The 17,908-nt window shown below is 28.5% G+C and overlaps 1 protein-coding gene across 5 annotated transcripts; it reads left to right on the top strand.

Moving 5' to 3' along the window:
* The first annotated feature begins 1,942 nt into the window (after positions 1 to 1,942).
* On the top strand, positions 1,943 to 6,383 carry LOC115717008 (vacuolar protein sorting-associated protein 25). 5 transcript variants are annotated; one of them, XM_030645933.2, is made up of 7 exons: positions 1,943 to 2,208; positions 2,923 to 3,035; positions 4,156 to 4,295; positions 5,008 to 5,061; positions 5,224 to 5,312; positions 5,395 to 5,470; positions 6,077 to 6,383. In XM_030645933.2, exons 2-7 carry the CDS (start codon positions 2,977 to 2,979, stop codon positions 6,196 to 6,198), a joined length of 540 nt encoding a protein of 179 aa, XP_030501793.2. In that variant the 5' UTR covers positions 1,943 to 2,208; positions 2,923 to 2,976; the 3' UTR covers positions 6,199 to 6,383. The 5 variants fall into 5 exon arrangements, with proteins under 5 accessions (XP_030501793.2, XP_030501794.2, XP_030501795.2 ...); XM_030645934.2 differs by having other exon boundaries at positions 1,971 to 2,208; positions 2,929 to 3,035; XM_030645935.2 differs by having other exon boundaries at positions 1,977 to 2,208; positions 2,977 to 3,035.
* The last annotated feature ends 11,525 nt before the right edge of the window (positions 6,384 to 17,908 follow it).

The following is a 17,908-nucleotide window of genomic DNA, read 5'->3' as shown; positions in this document are numbered from 1 at the left end:
ACCTACTCCTCTTTTAGTTGTATTGATACTGAGGGACAGTACTATTCAAATCACTATAGGTGGGATCTAATATAGCTCCCTTAAGGATACAAAGTAGAAATCAAGGTTGGTAAATCTCAAGTGTTAAGAATGCTTGTATGGGCGTGAGAGAGAGAGAGAGAGAGAGAGAGAGAGAGAGAGAGAGAGAGAGAGAGAGAGAGAGAGAGAGAGAGAGAGAGAGAGAGAGAGAGAGAGAGAGAGAGAGAGAGAGAGAGAGAGAGAGTTATTAGACTTAGAGACTTAGGCTTAGAGCTTTATCACTTGGAGGCTAAAATGAGGCTTAGGTTTTTTAGGTTAGAGTTAAGGCCTTTATATAGGAAATCCTAAACCCTAATTTACAACCGAAACCCTTACATATTTGTATATTAAATAAGTTAATTACAAAACACCAAAATGCCCTCAAATATAGATATTTTCTAACTGTTTGATTGGGCTATTAGGGCCCAATTCCCAGTCCACGGGTAGAATTGTACAGAAAATCCTACCCGGCCTTACCCTGGCTAGCCAGACACCTGCTGGAAGCACGCTGACCGACCATGTGCTGACCAGGGGTGGTTGAGAAACTTTTATGAGGAAGTTGGTCTGTCACATGATGTCAGTTTGAGTGACGAGATCCTTGTTGGATGAGGAACTAATTGGTCTTCTTGTTGGTGAATTGTACTGCCACGTGGAGCTGATTTTGTCCATGTAAGCAAGGCCATGTGAGGCGGGCAAAAATCGGGATAACATAAGTGTATAAAATTGAAAATATATGATATTTATGGCGAAAAATTCCCAAAAAATAAAAATAAATAAAGAATCGTAAAATTTAAAAAAAAAAGAAAAGAGATTTTATAAAAATGTAAAAAATATTATTTAACCGTACAAATGTTAAAATATTATCAAAAATAGTATTTAGTGTAAATTTTTCTTAAATTAATATACCCAACCTGAAAATAGCATGAATAAATTTAGGGCGCGTTTGGTAACATTTTTGTTTTTTTTTTAATTTTTAATTACAAAAATAAAATAAAATTTATGTTTGAAAATTTTGTTTTTAAAAAATATAAATGTGTTCTATAACCACTTATGTTTTTTAATTTTAAAAGCAGAAAATAAAAGTGTGTTATATAACTTTTATTTTTATTTTTTGATTTTATTTAAGTGATGTCTAGGTTCTGGTATGGGGTGGAGGTCATGGTCCGTGTTCAGGTTTGGGTCCCAAGGTCCAGGTTGGGGTCGAAGTCCAAAATATTTATTAAGAAAGAAAAATTGTTTAAAAAAATTTTGAAAGTGATTTTTTTCCACTCAATTAAAAACTTGAAAAATGAAAACAGTTTCATAAAACATGTTTTTAGAAAATAATTTTACTTTTCTAATTAAAAACATAAAAAATTAATTAGAAAAATATTTCCAAATGCACCTATAAAAATGTTTTATTTTGATTAAAATTAAGTTTAGCAAGTTTTATTTTGTTTAGGTGGCGTTTGGTAACATTTTTTTAATCAGTTTTCTGTTTTTAAAATTAAAAAAGTGAAAATATTTTTCAAAAACATGTTCTACAAAACTGTTTTCACTTTTTAATTTTTAATTGAGAATCAAAATTTAAAAACAAAAAAAAAATTATTTTCAATATCTTTTTAAACAGTTTTTTTTTCTTAATCAATGTTTTGGACACCGATTAGACCCGGACACAATCCTCTCACGACCTTGGCGCTGAACCCAGTCTCTGACCCGAAGCCGAATTCAATCTTGGACTTAGACCCGACTTAAATAAAATAAAAAAAATAAAAATAAAAATGAGCTTTAGAGAACATATTTTTACTTTACAGAATGTATTTTGATTTTCAAAAACAAAATTTTTAGATTTTGTGATTAAAGTAAGATTTTTTTTTATTATTATTATTATTTTTTTTTTTGAGGTAAGTTAAAGTAAGATTTAACTTCACAAAAATCTGATGGATAATTTTCCGTTGAGAAGACAAATGAAATGACCCCAAAGAAAAAGAAAGTAAATTTAGATAGAGAAGCAAGATTGGACGGACATCGTTGATTTCTCGGCATCGACGGTGATGTACTTTCTCTCTTTGATTTGAAGTATAGTCGTCGATCCTCCCTCCGTTCCCTTCATTCTATACCCTATCACCGCCCAAACAACCCAGCTCCCTGAAATCCGTAACGGCAACTACGGTACTCTCTCACTCCAGATGACTCCATTGCAAAACTCAAAATCCTTCCAACTTGTTTTATTTTTCAATGGTTGATCTTTGATCGCTTCATAACACGGTTTCACTTCGCACCAAATTCTCTGTAATTTTTTTTTTCTTTTTTCAATGTCAGAATGATTAGATTACAAGAGAATAGACTAAACCCCCAATGGTTTTCTGCTTCTTGGCTCCTGAGTTTTTGCTCTTTGTGCTTTTGTATTGATCCTAGCTTCATGTGCCAATTTAATTATCTAGGTTGAGGGATTGAAATGTTACTAATGACGTTTTCTTTGCTAGTGCACTTAACTTTGTATATGGTATTTAAGAGGCTGATGCTTGGTTTCATATTTGAAATCAAACTTATAATCAATCACGTACAAAAATCCTTGATTGATCATTGTTTTAAAAAATGAAATTAATATCTAATTTTTATGTTTTCTTTTTGGTGTATATTCAAATCCCTTCTTATTAGCTACCCATCGGCCACCTTTCCAGTTTCTTTTCCTTTCATTTTGTCTTTTCTCATAGTAGCAATTCTAATTCTTCTTAATAAAATGTTTTGGATTCTTAGATATAAGAACTCATTTGTTATTTGATATGGGTTACTGCTGATGATTTGAGGTTTAACCAAGATGAAATTTTTTGCCTTATTGTTTCTTGTATGAATTTTTATTAATCATTCCCCATATTATATTAGTTTCAGTTAGAGGGAAATGCAGTGATTGGTTTCTTTATTCTGTGGATTTGAAAGATGCAGAAATTGGGCGACTTTAAGCTACCTCACTTCTTCAATTACCCACCTTACTTCACGTAATCTTCTTTTCTCTTTCTTAATTTTACTGGTTCTTAAGCATAAGTTGTGGTCTTATTTTGCTCCCGATATATACATACGCATATGATACACAGACATGTTTAAAATTATTCTCTCATCAATAGTCTTAACTCTTATCCACAAATAAGAAAAGGGGAAAGCAATATGCATAATCATCAACAAGACAACTTGTAATAAGGAGGGTCAATATAATCTTGAATCTTGTGATCATTTTTATAATTTAGTTTCTCGTGCCTCTAAGCAGAGGTTCATTCTTTTATCTTGCTCCTAGTACTCTGTTAAATGCACTCTTTCATGTATATACACACACATATATATGTATTTATCGTTAAACGGGAGAAACATTACATGGACTCTGTATGTTTTGATGTTCATTTATATTATATGTATGGTTTACTGTATATATTTGTGTGTATTCATGCTCTTTTGCTGAGTATGCTAATAGAACCTTAAAAGAAAGCATTGTTTGCTGTTTGCCAAATTTAGATAGTTAGAAAGCTATAAGTTGAACTAGCCTAGTTATTGCAATCGAATATCTGCTAGAGTGAATGGTGTTTATTTATTTATTTTATAAAAAGATTCTTTATCTTTTATTCCTTTTTGTCAAAGGGTGATATTTGATCAAAAGACACAAAGTTCATGCGCAGAAAAAATCTATTTGCAGTATTTTTCTTCTTTCTTACACGTAACTTCCTTTTCGTCATGTTTCTTGCAATTATCTGATATGAATTTTCTTGCAATTGGTATGGAAAGTAGCAAATACAGGAAAATAGTATAGTAGATAATATATTGATATAGATGATAAAGAGAACAAGGTTGCTGGGTATTCGAGAGACCCAACACTCTCCCAAGAGCTAATGCTCACTTAACCAAACAATTCTCTCCTCTCCTCTTCCCTTCCCTTCCCTACTCACTCATATATATATAGCACCAATCCCTCCCATTACGGTTACCCAATTACCCTCTTTATTTATCTTAAATCATTGTCATGATCATTAGGCTTCTCACAAAAGTCACGATTTTGTTTGTTTTTTTAGTTTTCCTTCATTTTCTGGTGGCTCGTTTTGTCATATCGATAATTTGTTTTCTTTTCTCCAGTTTGCAGCCAGTAAGGGATATTCGTGAAAAGCAAATACAGCTTTGGAAGGAACTTATTCTAGAGTACTGTAGATTCCAAAAGATATTTGTGGTTGGACTGGAAGAAGATTTTCCTTTATTCTCAAATGCTGTAATTGAAAGTAAGTGATATCTTTTTCTTGGTTGTAAGTGAATCGTTAAATTTCATAATTTAAGAAGCATTGTGATTGGTGTTAGTGTATGGATTTTCCATGTCTAATAATCTGAAAGAGTAACCTTTTTTGAGGGTGGCCTCGTCATTAAGTAGGATTTACATATCTTCTTCTTGTAGCCATTCATCTTTTAATATAAAATCAATTTTTTTGTGTAAAGACTTGGTGTGTTTCTTGATTATCTCTTTAGTTCCTAACCTTAATGATTTTATCTTGCTCCTTTACTAAAGAGTTCATATTTGCTTCTCTCCTTTTCTGTCTTTTTTTTCTTAGTTTTGTGTTTGGAATCTTTGTGGACCTTACTTATAAGTTTTACCGACACTGATTAACAATCTAAATCCCGATAGACTTCTGGTTCTGTTCATCTATGCTATAAGGATCAAATGTGCAGCATAAGCTCTGGAGATAGTTTTGGAATGACAAAAGTGGGGAAAGTTAATGTGATGAACTGCTCTGGGATTAATAGTTTTCACAGGATTTTCCATTTGTTTGAATAGAAAATCAAATCTTTAATCTGGCCACACCTCTACTTTTCTATCTTTTCAACCGATAATGTAAAATTAAAAGAAGGCTTTTTATTTCAATTGAAATGATTATTTTTCTCTGCAATGTGTTTTGACATACTGCCTCCCACCTCTAACATCTGATTTGGATAGTTCAGGATTTCTCAGTCATGAAGCCAGGGAAGCGTTTCTCTCAGCTGTAGTTTCAGAAGGTTCCTTTTTCTTTAAACTTCATCTTATTTCTTATTAGTCTCTCTCTCTCTCTCTATATATATATATATATATATATATATATAGTTATAGATATACATGCTTTATATACATACATACATATAATATATATGAATATTTGGTGCCCTTTTTGCTTTAAACAGGACGTGGAGAATGGTTAGATAAAGGACATAGGAAGTGTCTTATTCTCTGGCATCGAATCCAAGAGTGGGCTGACATTGTTCTTAACTTTGTGAGTAAAAACTTGAGTCTACAATTGAGTGCTGAAATTTGTTACTTATTTTCAAAATAAATTTGCTTGCATATCTGATTAGGTTAAAGATAATGGGCTGGAGGACTCAGTTATGACCATTGAGGAAATACGTTCAGGGATTGAATCCAGAGGAACAGGTACTTAAGTTGTACATTTAATGCCAAGTTAAATTACATCTTTGAATTGACTGAGGGAGCTCCAAATGTATAGATACTATTGCAATTACTGATGATCGTTTGACTTTGAGAACTAATGATCATTAACTTTTGAACCTCTTCGTTTGCTTTATACAAGTGTGAAATAGTCCATTCCCAAACTTCCTAAGTTTATTATTATTCTCCACAAGATGAATTACATATCTTCAATGCAAATGTTTTTCATAATGCTTAATTTTACACTAAATTTAACTTATACACCAATTCACAATCAATTTGTGATTATATAATATGTATGTATAAATTTATACTTATACTGAACTAAAGGTCTCTAGTCCAGAATGAGTCCCCATTCTCTGATAAGATGAGGAAAGACAGACCTTAAAACCCAAGTTGCTTCCCAGAATTTGCTCATTAGTACTAGCTACTTTTTTCCAAACCATTTGATGATGCGTCAACTGTTACACAAACTTATTTTAGTTTTGCAAGCTAAAAGTTTCGTTCAAGTGATACTTTGTATAAGGAGATTATGAAAAGGCAATTTTTTTTCGGGTTTAAGAGCTGAGTCTTGCTATCTTTATTCCTCAGAGCTGCATGGTATTGATCGCACAATTCTGATGCGAGCGTTGAAACTGCTAGAACAGAAAGGAAAGCTCGCCATCTTCAAGGGATCTTCAGCTGATGATGAGGGCGTAAAGTTCTCCTTATAATCATTTCATTGCGGTGACAATTGGGTTTTCTACAATTTCCTTGGTTGCCTGATATCATGATCATTGGAAGAGTGTTTGCTGGCCAAATTTGATTGTTGTTTATGGATGAACTTTGTGTAGACATTCTTTGGTCTGAAATTAAACTTAAACGACTTGGGAAAATAAATAAATTAAACTTGGACAAATTTCTTTCTTCTAGTTTTCTTTTCTGGGTATTGCTAATTTTGTTGTCTTGCTATGTTATGGACTTTGAATTGTTACAATTATAGTTTCACATTGGAATGTGAAGGTAGCTCATATGCCATTGCTAACACAAGCAGGAGATCATGAGTTTAGGTGGAAATATTTACAGAGTGTTCTTGGTTATGCTGTAGGAATGATTATTAGACATTTTATTACAATAAAACATAAATCAAAATATATACAACTCAATTGTAAAAATAATACAAAGACTAAAATAAAAGACTGATTAAATATATATGTTACAATACACATATATTCGTTATATATATTGTATATTTATTCTATATAAAATGTGGCTATATAACCGAATTCTTAGTTTATGAGAAATTATTGGGTTACTTTTTTTCAAAATATTATTAACAATTTATTAAAATTGGAGGTTGGCTTTTGTGATATTATTCCATAATTTTCTATTGTTTCGATTTTTTTTGGCTTTTTTTTTACAGTAAATATTAACCTAAAAAAATTTTAAAATGGTATTTTTAAGGGATATTTAGAAAATGTCGCATGTCAAAATGGTATTTTCAAGGGATATTTAGAAGAGGTCGCATGAACGAAACTCAACGACTGGTGAACAAATTTATGAGCACTTCGGCAAGTTTGGATGATAAATCTATATATATCTATTCTATATAAAGTGTGCCTATATAACCGAATTCTTGGTTTATGAGAAATTCATGGGTGACTTTTTATTTATATTAAAAATAAAATGATTTATTATTAAAAATAAAATAGTTTATGAGAAATTCATGGATGACTTTTTATTTATATTAAAAATAAAATGATTTATTATTAAAAATAAAATAGTTTATGAAAAATTCATGGGTCACTTTTTATTTATATATAATAAATAAATAAAATAAATCTCATTAAATCTAAAAAAAATACGATTGAGTTTTTGCTGTTGTACATCTACGATTTTTCTCTTCTTCTCTTCTAGAATTACCATTTTCCTATAAAAACACTCATTAAAAGACAAAATTATATTTTAGCACATACAGTATAATTAAGAAGTCATAAAATTTATAATTTCGTCTTCTGTTAAATAAAAATAATAGCAACTTAAAGCATTATTATAATTATGCTGCTTTGTACATGTTGCGACAAAAAGGAATGTCAATCTTATTAATTTCTCCATGTTCTAGCTATTAATGCAAACCAAAAAAAGAAAAATATTTACTAAAATCCATTGTAACGTCCTCGCTTCAAGCCTCCATTGGGCCCTTACACCCACGGACTAATGGCTCTTTTACACGAGTACGCCACTCTGGCTGCTTCCTGGATTGATGACTGACCCTACAGACCAACACAAGTGTTTCCAGCGTGCTTTGTCCTCACTCACACGCATCCTGGGAAAACTTTCTAGGAGGTCACCCATCCTTGAAATTGCTCCAGGCCAAGCACGCTTAACTGTGGAGTTCTTTCGTTTCGTAAGGGGAAATACCGGGTAAGCTGTGCAATCCCATACCGCCTGGGGAAGGTCAAGTGGGATGATTCTGAGACTGTGTAGGTATGGGACTATACAGTTGAAGAGAGCTTAAATGGATTGATTGGTACTACCTATGTCAACAAGGTGCATCTTGTTTTTCGGTAGCCCATCTCGAAAGAACTCCACAGTTAAGCGTGCTTGGCCTGGAGCAATTTCAAGGATGGGTGACCTCCTGGGAAGTTTTCCCAGGATGCGTGTGAGTGAGGACAAAGCACGCTGGAAACACTTGTGTTGGTCTGTAGGGTCAGTCATCAATCCAGGAAGCAGCCAGAGTGGCGTACTCGTGTATAAGAGCCATTAGTCCGTGGGTGTAAGGGCCCAATGGAGGCTTGAAGCGGGGACGTTACACCCACCAAAACTTATCATAATTAAACCTGAGGCATTAGATGCCAAAAAAAAAAAATCAGAGAGTACATTACAGCACTGTTTTTTATCGCGTGCTCATAAATTAGAAGCACAATTAAATATATTAGCGAAATAGTGACTAACATCCAAATTTCAGAGTTGATGAAAAATCTGCAACTGAATGAAGTAAAGACTACTACAATATTTACTTTATAAAACTTTTGTTTTAATATCTTACTATTATTAACACCATTTGATTTGGATGTAAAAAAAATATTTTTAGATTGAGGCGGCAATAAAAATAACTGATATTGTCCAGAGTTTTTATTACATGTCATGTGACGCATGTCATAAAAAAATAGATTTATACAATCGCAATGAAAAAATTATATGTGACAAGCCATCATGCAGCTAGGAAGGATTTCCTACACCACGGTATATTACAAAAAACATATGATGTTATTGAAATTAAGTTAAAATAATAATAATAAAAAAAGATACTAACAATCTTATTATGCATTTTACAGTGCTATAGCATATGTTGAACTTGATGACAATACAAAGAGCCTATCTGCTGTCATGTTCGCAGATATTGTGGAAAAAATATTTTCGTGTACTGCTGCCCAACTAATGAAATATACTGCAAAGGTGTAATTTTAAAAAAATAAAATAGCTTTACATGCCTTTCATAAGTTGATTTTTTTAATTAAATAAGCTATGCACACCATGTCTAATCATTTTAAATAAAAATACATCACGGTTTGCAGGAACACCGCCGCTTTGTCGACACTACCATATTTAATTTATCAATGAAAAAATGGACAATCCAGATATATGCGGACCCGGCTAGAATGAAAAGTGCAAAATACAAAAATTACACTATTGTCTCTATCGAAGCAAATGAAGATTGAAATCCACCAATGACTATCATTAGTTTTCTTATCTACAATTTTTAGACAAATGCTATCTTCAATTATCAATAATTTAGAGATTGATTTTTAATTTTCTTTTTATCTTACACCCATTTAAGTAATGTTTCTTTAAGTATTAGAACATCAATTTTTAATTTATTTTTGGATTAACTTAAGAACATATTTAAATCATCAAGCTTTCTTAAACATTAATATATTGCATTTGGTATTCATTTTTAATTGACAACATTATAAACTATAATATTTAGATACACATAATAATAATCTCACCTAATAACTAATAATATTTTTTCTTTAATTTTTAATTGTATCACTTTCAACTAATATAGAAAAAAACTAGCAAAAAATTTAGTATACGTGCCTTGCGCGTAGCTTTTTGCTAGTATATATAAAAATATTTATATATTTACATAATGAAAATCATTGATTAAGTTATTATCGTTTGCGAACAAATTTATAGACAGGTTTCAATAATAAATCTTTATATACATATATATAGTTATACAAAAAAAAAAAAAAATAGGTAATTTTAATTTTATATAATGACTAAAGGCGACAACATATATAACTGTCAAAGGAAGTGATTGGTTGGTTAATAAAAAAATTCATTTGATTGTAAGTTGTTAATACGAAAACTATAAGCCTATATAGATTCATTGAGGTTAATATATTTTTTTGTGCTGCTATTTTTTATTTATTGCATACTAATATGTCACTTCGGGAAAATACAAAGTGATGTCTGGTAAATCCATAATTTACCAATTAATAGTGATTTGAAAATTAGTAAAGATATAATCTATATATATACATGGACATCAAAGCTCGGGTCTCCTCATCTTCTTCCAATGCTTCGATTCGAAAGAATCTAGTCTTGTTGGGTAGAAAAATAGTATTCATTCTTATTTGGCATTAGTTTGCCAAAATTCTTAATCAGTTATCAAGTTTTTGATAGTCATTTTCATAATTTTTGTACTGAATGAGATATTAATGGTTTTTATTTTCTTTAATTAACATTTGTGATATGAAAATAAAAAGCAAGTTTATCTTTGCAGTAAGTTTTGAGTGTTGCTTAATGACTTTGTAGAATAAATTTTTCTTTTTTCTTGTAATACTTTTCATTGATAGATCTGAATCAAATTAATATTAAAATTATATGTTTTCTTAAAAATATTATAATTGCTAAACGTCACAATTATTATAATTGTTTTGTTTCAATAAAATTTTGATAAATACCTTTCACATTCCACAATGATTATTGAAGAGAACACTCAAGTTAAAAAAATAAATCACTATTATGAATAAACACAACTTTACTTAAAAACAATTGACAATATTTTCCTTTCAAAGATTTTCTTTATATTTTCATTTAAAATTTTGTGTTAAATAATTTTTTTTAATTCTTACAATGTTGATTTAATTAAATTATATGATGAAATAATTTAATAAATTACCTAAATAAATTTGATACATACAATACGTGTATATGCAACATAATTTTTAGTTTATGAAAAATTATTGGGTAACTTTTTTTAACACTTTTAAAATATTTCAAATCAAATCTTTCTATTCTCACGAAAACGATTCAGTTTGTTAATAGCTTTTAAGTAATAATTTATTTATTTTTTTTATAAATCTCATTTGAAAGACTAAATAATCAGTTTAACGATTGAAGCCAATAAAATAAAATTAAATATATAATTAATATTAAATAGTTTACTATTTGTAAGCTAATATATAATATAAATAATAATAAATATATATTAACCCCTTTTTTGAACCATCAAATATCATTGATTGTCGAATGCACCAAGTCTCTCTCTCTCTCTCTCTCTTTGAAAACCCATCCCCGTAAGCCATCCTCGCCACCTTCGTTCTGTACAATAATGACGAGAAATCAAAACCCCGTAGCCATTGATGGCCCCTCAGTCTCCAAGTATAACTTGCCATTTGGGTTGCCGGAGTAATTTGGCCATATGAATGAGTCGATTGAAGATGGAAGATCTGCGATAGGTAGTAGAGTCGATTTGGGCATTTGGAAGCTTTGTAAAAAATTTCCACGTACAATCTCTTCTCCATATATGATTGAGAAGTATGATAAGTGAGAAATTTTCGTTGATGTTTTTTAATCGAATTGGGTTTTTCTTTGCTCATTATTTATATGACTATATTCAATACCCCTAATGCATCACTAATTTTCAAGAACAAAATGTTACTCAATTCATTAGATTTGAAGTTTGCACTGCTCACTTTGAAGTTTTATGTATATTCACTCATTGGAAAACAGGTACTGTACTTAGGGTTTTAAGTTTTTAATCTGCTAATGAGATTGGAAAACAGGAAACTCTTCTTTTTGTTTGGATAGAAATAATTGATGCAGCAGTCATTGATACCTTGTTTTGTTTTGACATATAGGACCAAGACTAGAAATCCACATCATCACTCTTCCTTTGTCTCTTATTATGTCTCCTTATTAGTATTACTTTTATGAGATTTTTGTGACCAAACTTCTATTCTGTTCAATCAATTTTTGTCTTTTCAATAGAAACCCTCAAGTATCAAAAGAATACTATATTATTAGTCAAACTCATACGGTTGGTTATTAGCACTGTTAATCTGCATATTCCCAGTTGTTTAATTTTCCTTTAAAACAAAAGTAATTAACTCCTTATTATTGGTTTCATTAATAATTATACAAGTCATTAACTTTTCACACTATAAAAATAAAGCACACACATCATCAAGTTTCTACTTCCCCTATTTCTCTACCACATCCTTGTTTTAAAATAGTGGCTTTTCGTTTAACAAACTCAATTTTTTATAAGATTTAAGTTTTGAAATGATTAAATAAGTCTAGGCCAAATTTTAGATTACTCCAACATGTTTTTCACTTATCTATAGTTCTATCAAGAGCAAAAACAACATTTATTGTTAGAGTCTTGATTTGACCAGTCACTACTGCAGATAAGAACTCCACAAAGAATACAGTGTACACTAATATATTGCATCCGGTATTTACTTTTAATTGTCAAAAATTAGAAATTATAGTATTTAGATACACATAATAATAATTTCACATAATAGCTATTTATATTTATTCTTTAATTTTTAATTGTATCACTTTTAAATAACGTAGAAAAAACCTAGCATAAAATTTAGTATACGTGCCTCGCACGTAATTTTTTGCTAGTATATATATATACATATAAATGGAGGCTATTATAGTAGGAATTGGGTATTTTACCTATCAATAGGGATAATAATTTATAGCCCTTGATTTAATCTAATGGCTTAAATTAACTCTTGAAAACTACACCATAATTAATATATATTTTTTTATTTATAATTAATATTGAATATTATTAATTGTAGGTTCAAGTAACAAAATTCAAATCTAATTTTTTTTTATCTTTTATTTTATTTTTATTTAAAATTTACATAAAAAAAATATTTTAATTAAATTTATTTTTAAAACAATAATTATACTTATAAAAAAATTATAACATATTCAACTTATAATAATTTTATAATAATCACTCTTAAAATAATTAAAATGTCATGAGTTCAATACTTTAGAAGTAATATTCTCTTTTCTTTACTTATATTTAATTTAAGATTTTCATTAATTTAATAATTTTAAAATTCTATCATACTATATTAATTAATTTTATTTTTCAAGATACATAAACTTAAATAAAAGCAATATTAAGTACTATTTAGAAAAAATATATATATATATATATATACTAGGTGATTGTTACGTGCCAAGCCACGTAGTGTTAGTTTTATTTAATATTTTAGTTTTTTATTTGAATTAATAATTAAAATAATATAATTATTTGAACGATTTGTTTTATAAAAATAAAATATGTGTCAGTATATTTAGTAAGTAAAATATAGTTGTGTTATAATAATGTATGTTATTAATAGTAAAATGTACATTAATCTTCTAATTGAAAAAAGTTCTATTATCTCATTTCATATCTAATAATAGCTACACAACTATATATTTATAGACTTTCACATTCTTTGCAAATTACTAATAAGCACCAATAATATTTTCATATTCTAATATTTTTTAACCTTCTCCTCTTAGTGGTAAAATTAAAAATAAAACTAAAAATAAGCACAAACATATAAGGTAAATACTAATTACAACCCATTTTATCTTTTTTTTTTATTATTTTTTTAAGCTCAAGCCCAAAAATCTCTAAGCCAACACAATCAATCTTCTTTTATATTATCTTTTCTAAATATTAATAAAAAAATTATTAATATTCTCCCAAGATAGGTTTGTTAGAGAGATATGTGGCTAAGATGATTTTTTTAATTTAAAAAGAGATTATTAATATTTAAAAGATTGTTTATTTAAAAGATTGTTTAATTTTTTGGGTTTAATTATTGGGTTTATTTTTTAACGGGAGATCAAACCTAATTGTTAAATTTAACAGAATATTCTTTTATTTTTAAGTATATTCTGTTAAACCAAGAATGTTAAACCAAGAAATGCCGTTAGATAGGCACTTTTAATATATAAAGATATATAGTTGAAAAAAGTAAATGCATATTACATTAAAAAACACATGTATATATTTATTCTATACACAATAATATATAAAGCAATAAAATTCAAAATATACAACATGAGTTCAATCCTTGTAACCTTCATTCAATGATTTTATATCACTTAATTTTTTTTCTATTTTATTTTATTTCATTTTTTTGAAGAGTTTTATCTCCACTTTATCATTCTTAATAGGATTGTTCATCCAATCCATTTCGCACTAAGTACAAATTTCATATTTTTGAATTCAATGTATAAGAAATATTATTGATGTCTTATCACACGTCTTATTTTATTGTATACAACAATTTCAATTTTTTTTTAAAAAAAATCTATAAGAATTGTCTCATAATAACAAGTTTAATTTTTTTTTTTGAATAAAAATAATAACAAGTTTAATTAATATGCGTCTAAAGTTAAATAGATAGATATATATATATACACATATATAATACACCGTTTTCAGTTGTATAATTCAATTTTAAATAAGAATTGAATTATAAAATAAATATCTTAAATATTATTTTAAATTTTAATCGACCAATTAAATTTAAATTTGAGAAAGTATATGATAAAAGATAAATTATTATTCCCCAAATTTTAGAATGAATAATTAAAATATTAGCCAAATGATCTTTTTATTTATAAAAGATAATAAAAAGATCCCAAAGCTCAAATTTATCATAAAAAGTGATTAATTTCTGAATCGATACAAAATGGTACTAGATTCCAAATGAGCTCATCAAAATTATTCTTGAAATATTAAAGAGGTCACTCACTTCACAAAATTTCAAAAAGGTCATTAACCTCATAAAAATCTCAAAATAGTAATATTACCTCAAAAATTCAAAAATACACTAAAATTCAAAGTCATAACAAATTAAATGACATTCCAAAAAGAGGGGTCATCCACCTCACAATAAAAAAAAAAAACTGGAACTACTTTTGACGTGATTCCTATAAAATGATACGTAGACAACTTAGTTGCTAAGACTAAGTGCAGTCGCCGATGCCGTAAAATGGTATAAAATACAAATCTCAAAATTCCATAAAATGTCATCTACCTAGGAATTTTTCTAAATTTTCAAATAGCAAAGAATATCTGAAAGTGGTCATCTACCGAAATTCTTATATTCAAATTCAAAAATACCACATTATGAACTACAAGTGGCTTGATCCTTCATAAAGAAGGTATGTAGGCAGCTCGGTTAATTAAATAACTGAGTTCAGCCACAATTCCAAATTCATTTAAAATTTTCCCCAAATTATTTTAATTATTTTATATCATCGTAATTGGAATCAAAGGGTATTTCTTTTAAATAAAAGGATTGTTATTATAAGAGATTATTTTTATAATCTTAGATGAGTCGAACTTAAATTAATAAACTCTTATGCTATAAATTTAACATATATAGGTGATTGTTTGCATTTATTTAACAAGTGGCTTGATCCTTCATAAAGAAGGTATGTAGGCAGCTCGGTTAATTAAATAATTGAGTTCAGCCACAATTCCAAATTCATTTAAAATTTTCCCCAAATTATTTTAATTATTTTATATCATCGTAATTGGAATCAAAGGGTATTTCTTTTAAATAAAAGGATTGTTATTATAAGAGATTATTTTTATAATCTTAGATGAGTCGAACTTAAATTAATAAACTCTTATGCTATAAATTTAACATATATAGGTGATTGTTTGCATTTATTTTCAATATTTTAAAATGTAAATTTTTTACTTAACAAGGACTATAATTGAATGTTCCCCAAAAATTTAAAGCTATTAATAACAACAAAACACAATCTAAAATAATATAAAACAATCACAACAATATTTAGCAATACAAAAATTTACCACCCATCCGACCGCAGTATATTTCCAGAACATATTTCACTACGGATGAATATGTAAGATATTCAAACTCATTTAACATGCATATTATTCCATCTATCTGACCGCAGTACAATATATCGCAGAACCTACTTCACTTCGAATAAATATTTAAGATATTCAAACTCTACTGAGCATTCATGATTAATTAATAATAAAAGTTAATAAATGTATACCTCGAGTTAGCTAGAAACCGATCAACACCAAGTACGTTGAATCCTTACAAATTGACAATCACAACCTACAATATAAAAAAATACTACAAAATTAAAAAATTCTTTATTTAACTACTTATTAGTTATATAATTAATGAGTAACTAGTTACTAACTAGTAATAAAAGTTAATTTATTACTAACTAGTTACTAATGAATAACTAGTTAGTAATAAAAATACATCAATAGAAATAAAAATTAGTAACTTGTTAAGTAGTTGTAACTAACTATTTACTAGCTACTAAAAAATAAAAACACATGAATAAAATTGAAAATATATATATATATATATAAAAAGAAAACGATAAAAATAGTATTAATTTCTAAACTAATTTTTTAGAAATTAATTTTTACAATTTTTGTTTTAATACTCATATATGTCATTCTCATTCACAATATATAGCAAAACTATTTGTTTAAAATATTCAATATATGCATATACAATACATTAAAAAAAATATAAAATATATAATTATAATATTTGTATGTATACATATACAATACAATATATTTACATACATATATACAATTACAAAATATGTATACATACAATACACATTCAATAAAATATAAAATACATATATATATATATATATACTATTAATGTTTAGATTTTTACCTTATTACCGAAACCCGGCCACCAATACCGACCAAAATTCGGCCACCATGCACTACCACAAGAACACAATCTTAGTAAAATGGAAAAACCCTAAAAAAAATTACAAAATAAAAAATAAAGCAATTTACATTAATAAAATTATTAGAGATTAGATTTATACCTTAATGGACGTTAAGATTCAACGATTTCTCCACCAAAAGCGGCGGCCGGAGCTACACCCGCCACAATCACCACCTCTAAGCTCAGTTTACCCTAAAAGACCAAATAAAAGACGATCAAACTCTAGGGATATGTTTTTGGGTATGAAAAATGCAAGATTTAAAAAAAAAATGTGAAAAATAGATGAAATGAAGAAATAGGGGAAAAAGGGGTGGTTGGGTGAGCGTTTCGTGGGTTTGAGAGGAAGAAGGATTGCTAGTTATTTTAGGGTTTGAGGAAGACGATAGCAGAGAGGGTTATATAAAGACATATGGCGTCGGTTATTATAAAATAACCGACGTCATATGTGTTTTTTCATTAAAATTAAAAAATCACCTTTGTAATAACCAACTCCATAAGATTTTTTCATTAAAAATAAAAAAATTATCACCTACGGAGTCAGCTATTACAAAATAACCGACTTCGTAGGTGTTTTTATTAAAATTTTATTAATTTATTGAAAAAAGCCGCCTCTTAAGGCTTGTTTTGAAGTAGTGATTGATGGTCATTTAATATTTTATTGAAAATATACAATGATGATTATTTTTTATTATTTAAATAATGGTAATATGGTAAATAAAAAAGGTAAAATTTTATTTGGCAACAAAAGAGTTGAACATATTGTTGCATCAGCAAAAAACATGCTTAATCAGTATAAATGTGCTCAAGGAAGAAAGGGTCTTTCTTTGTCTCATTTGAATGAAGGGGGGGCGACATTATGAGCATTAGACTGCACCTATGTTACATAAGATCAAAGTTAATGTTAATGGGGCTTTGTTTGATCAAGAGGGTTGGTTTGGTGCAGGTTGTGTAGCTCGGGATCATCATGGTAATATGTTAGAAGCTTTCACTAAGGGGAAGATTGGCCGTGTCCAACCTGAAGTTGCTAAAATAATAGGCATCAAAGAAGCTTTAAGTTGGATTGCATATCACCTGTGGGACCACGTTACACCTTCAGAGTAGTATTTTTTCTGATGCGCTAAACTATAGCAATACACCACTTTTTTACTTTTTTAGTACTCTATTGAACATACCCTTAGCATTTTTTTTTATATTATTTATTATGTTAAAATGTGTGATATGTGATATACTAATAAATTACACAAATAATAATTGCTTGGCACCTTAAGTGCACTTAGTATTTTTCTTAGTCTGCAGTAGATTATTTAATAATATTAACAAATAAATAACAGCTAATACGGTGGTGTAGCACTATAAGTAC

Source organism: Cannabis sativa, chromosome 5 (genome assembly GCF_029168945.1).
Source record: "Cannabis sativa cultivar Pink pepper isolate KNU-18-1 chromosome 5, ASM2916894v1, whole genome shotgun sequence".
NCBI classification, from domain to species: domain Eukaryota; kingdom Viridiplantae; phylum Streptophyta; class Magnoliopsida; order Rosales; family Cannabaceae; genus Cannabis; species Cannabis sativa.
The sequence above is the reverse complement of the archived record's forward strand: the minus strand, read 5'-3'. Positions and strand labels throughout refer to the sequence as shown.

Coding starts and splice junctions, on each gene's coding strand:
- LOC115717008 (XM_030645933.2), top strand. CDS start 2,977: ATGCAGAAATTGGGCGACTTTAAGCTACCTCACTTCTTCAATTACCCA. Junction 3,036..4,155: donor AATTACCCACCTTACTTCAC/GTAATCTTCTTT, acceptor TCTTTTCTCCAG/TTTGCAGCCAGTAAGGGATA. Junction 5,062..5,223: donor CTCAGCTGTAGTTTCAGAAG/GTTCCTTTTTCT, acceptor TGCTTTAAACAG/GACGTGGAGAATGGTTAGAT.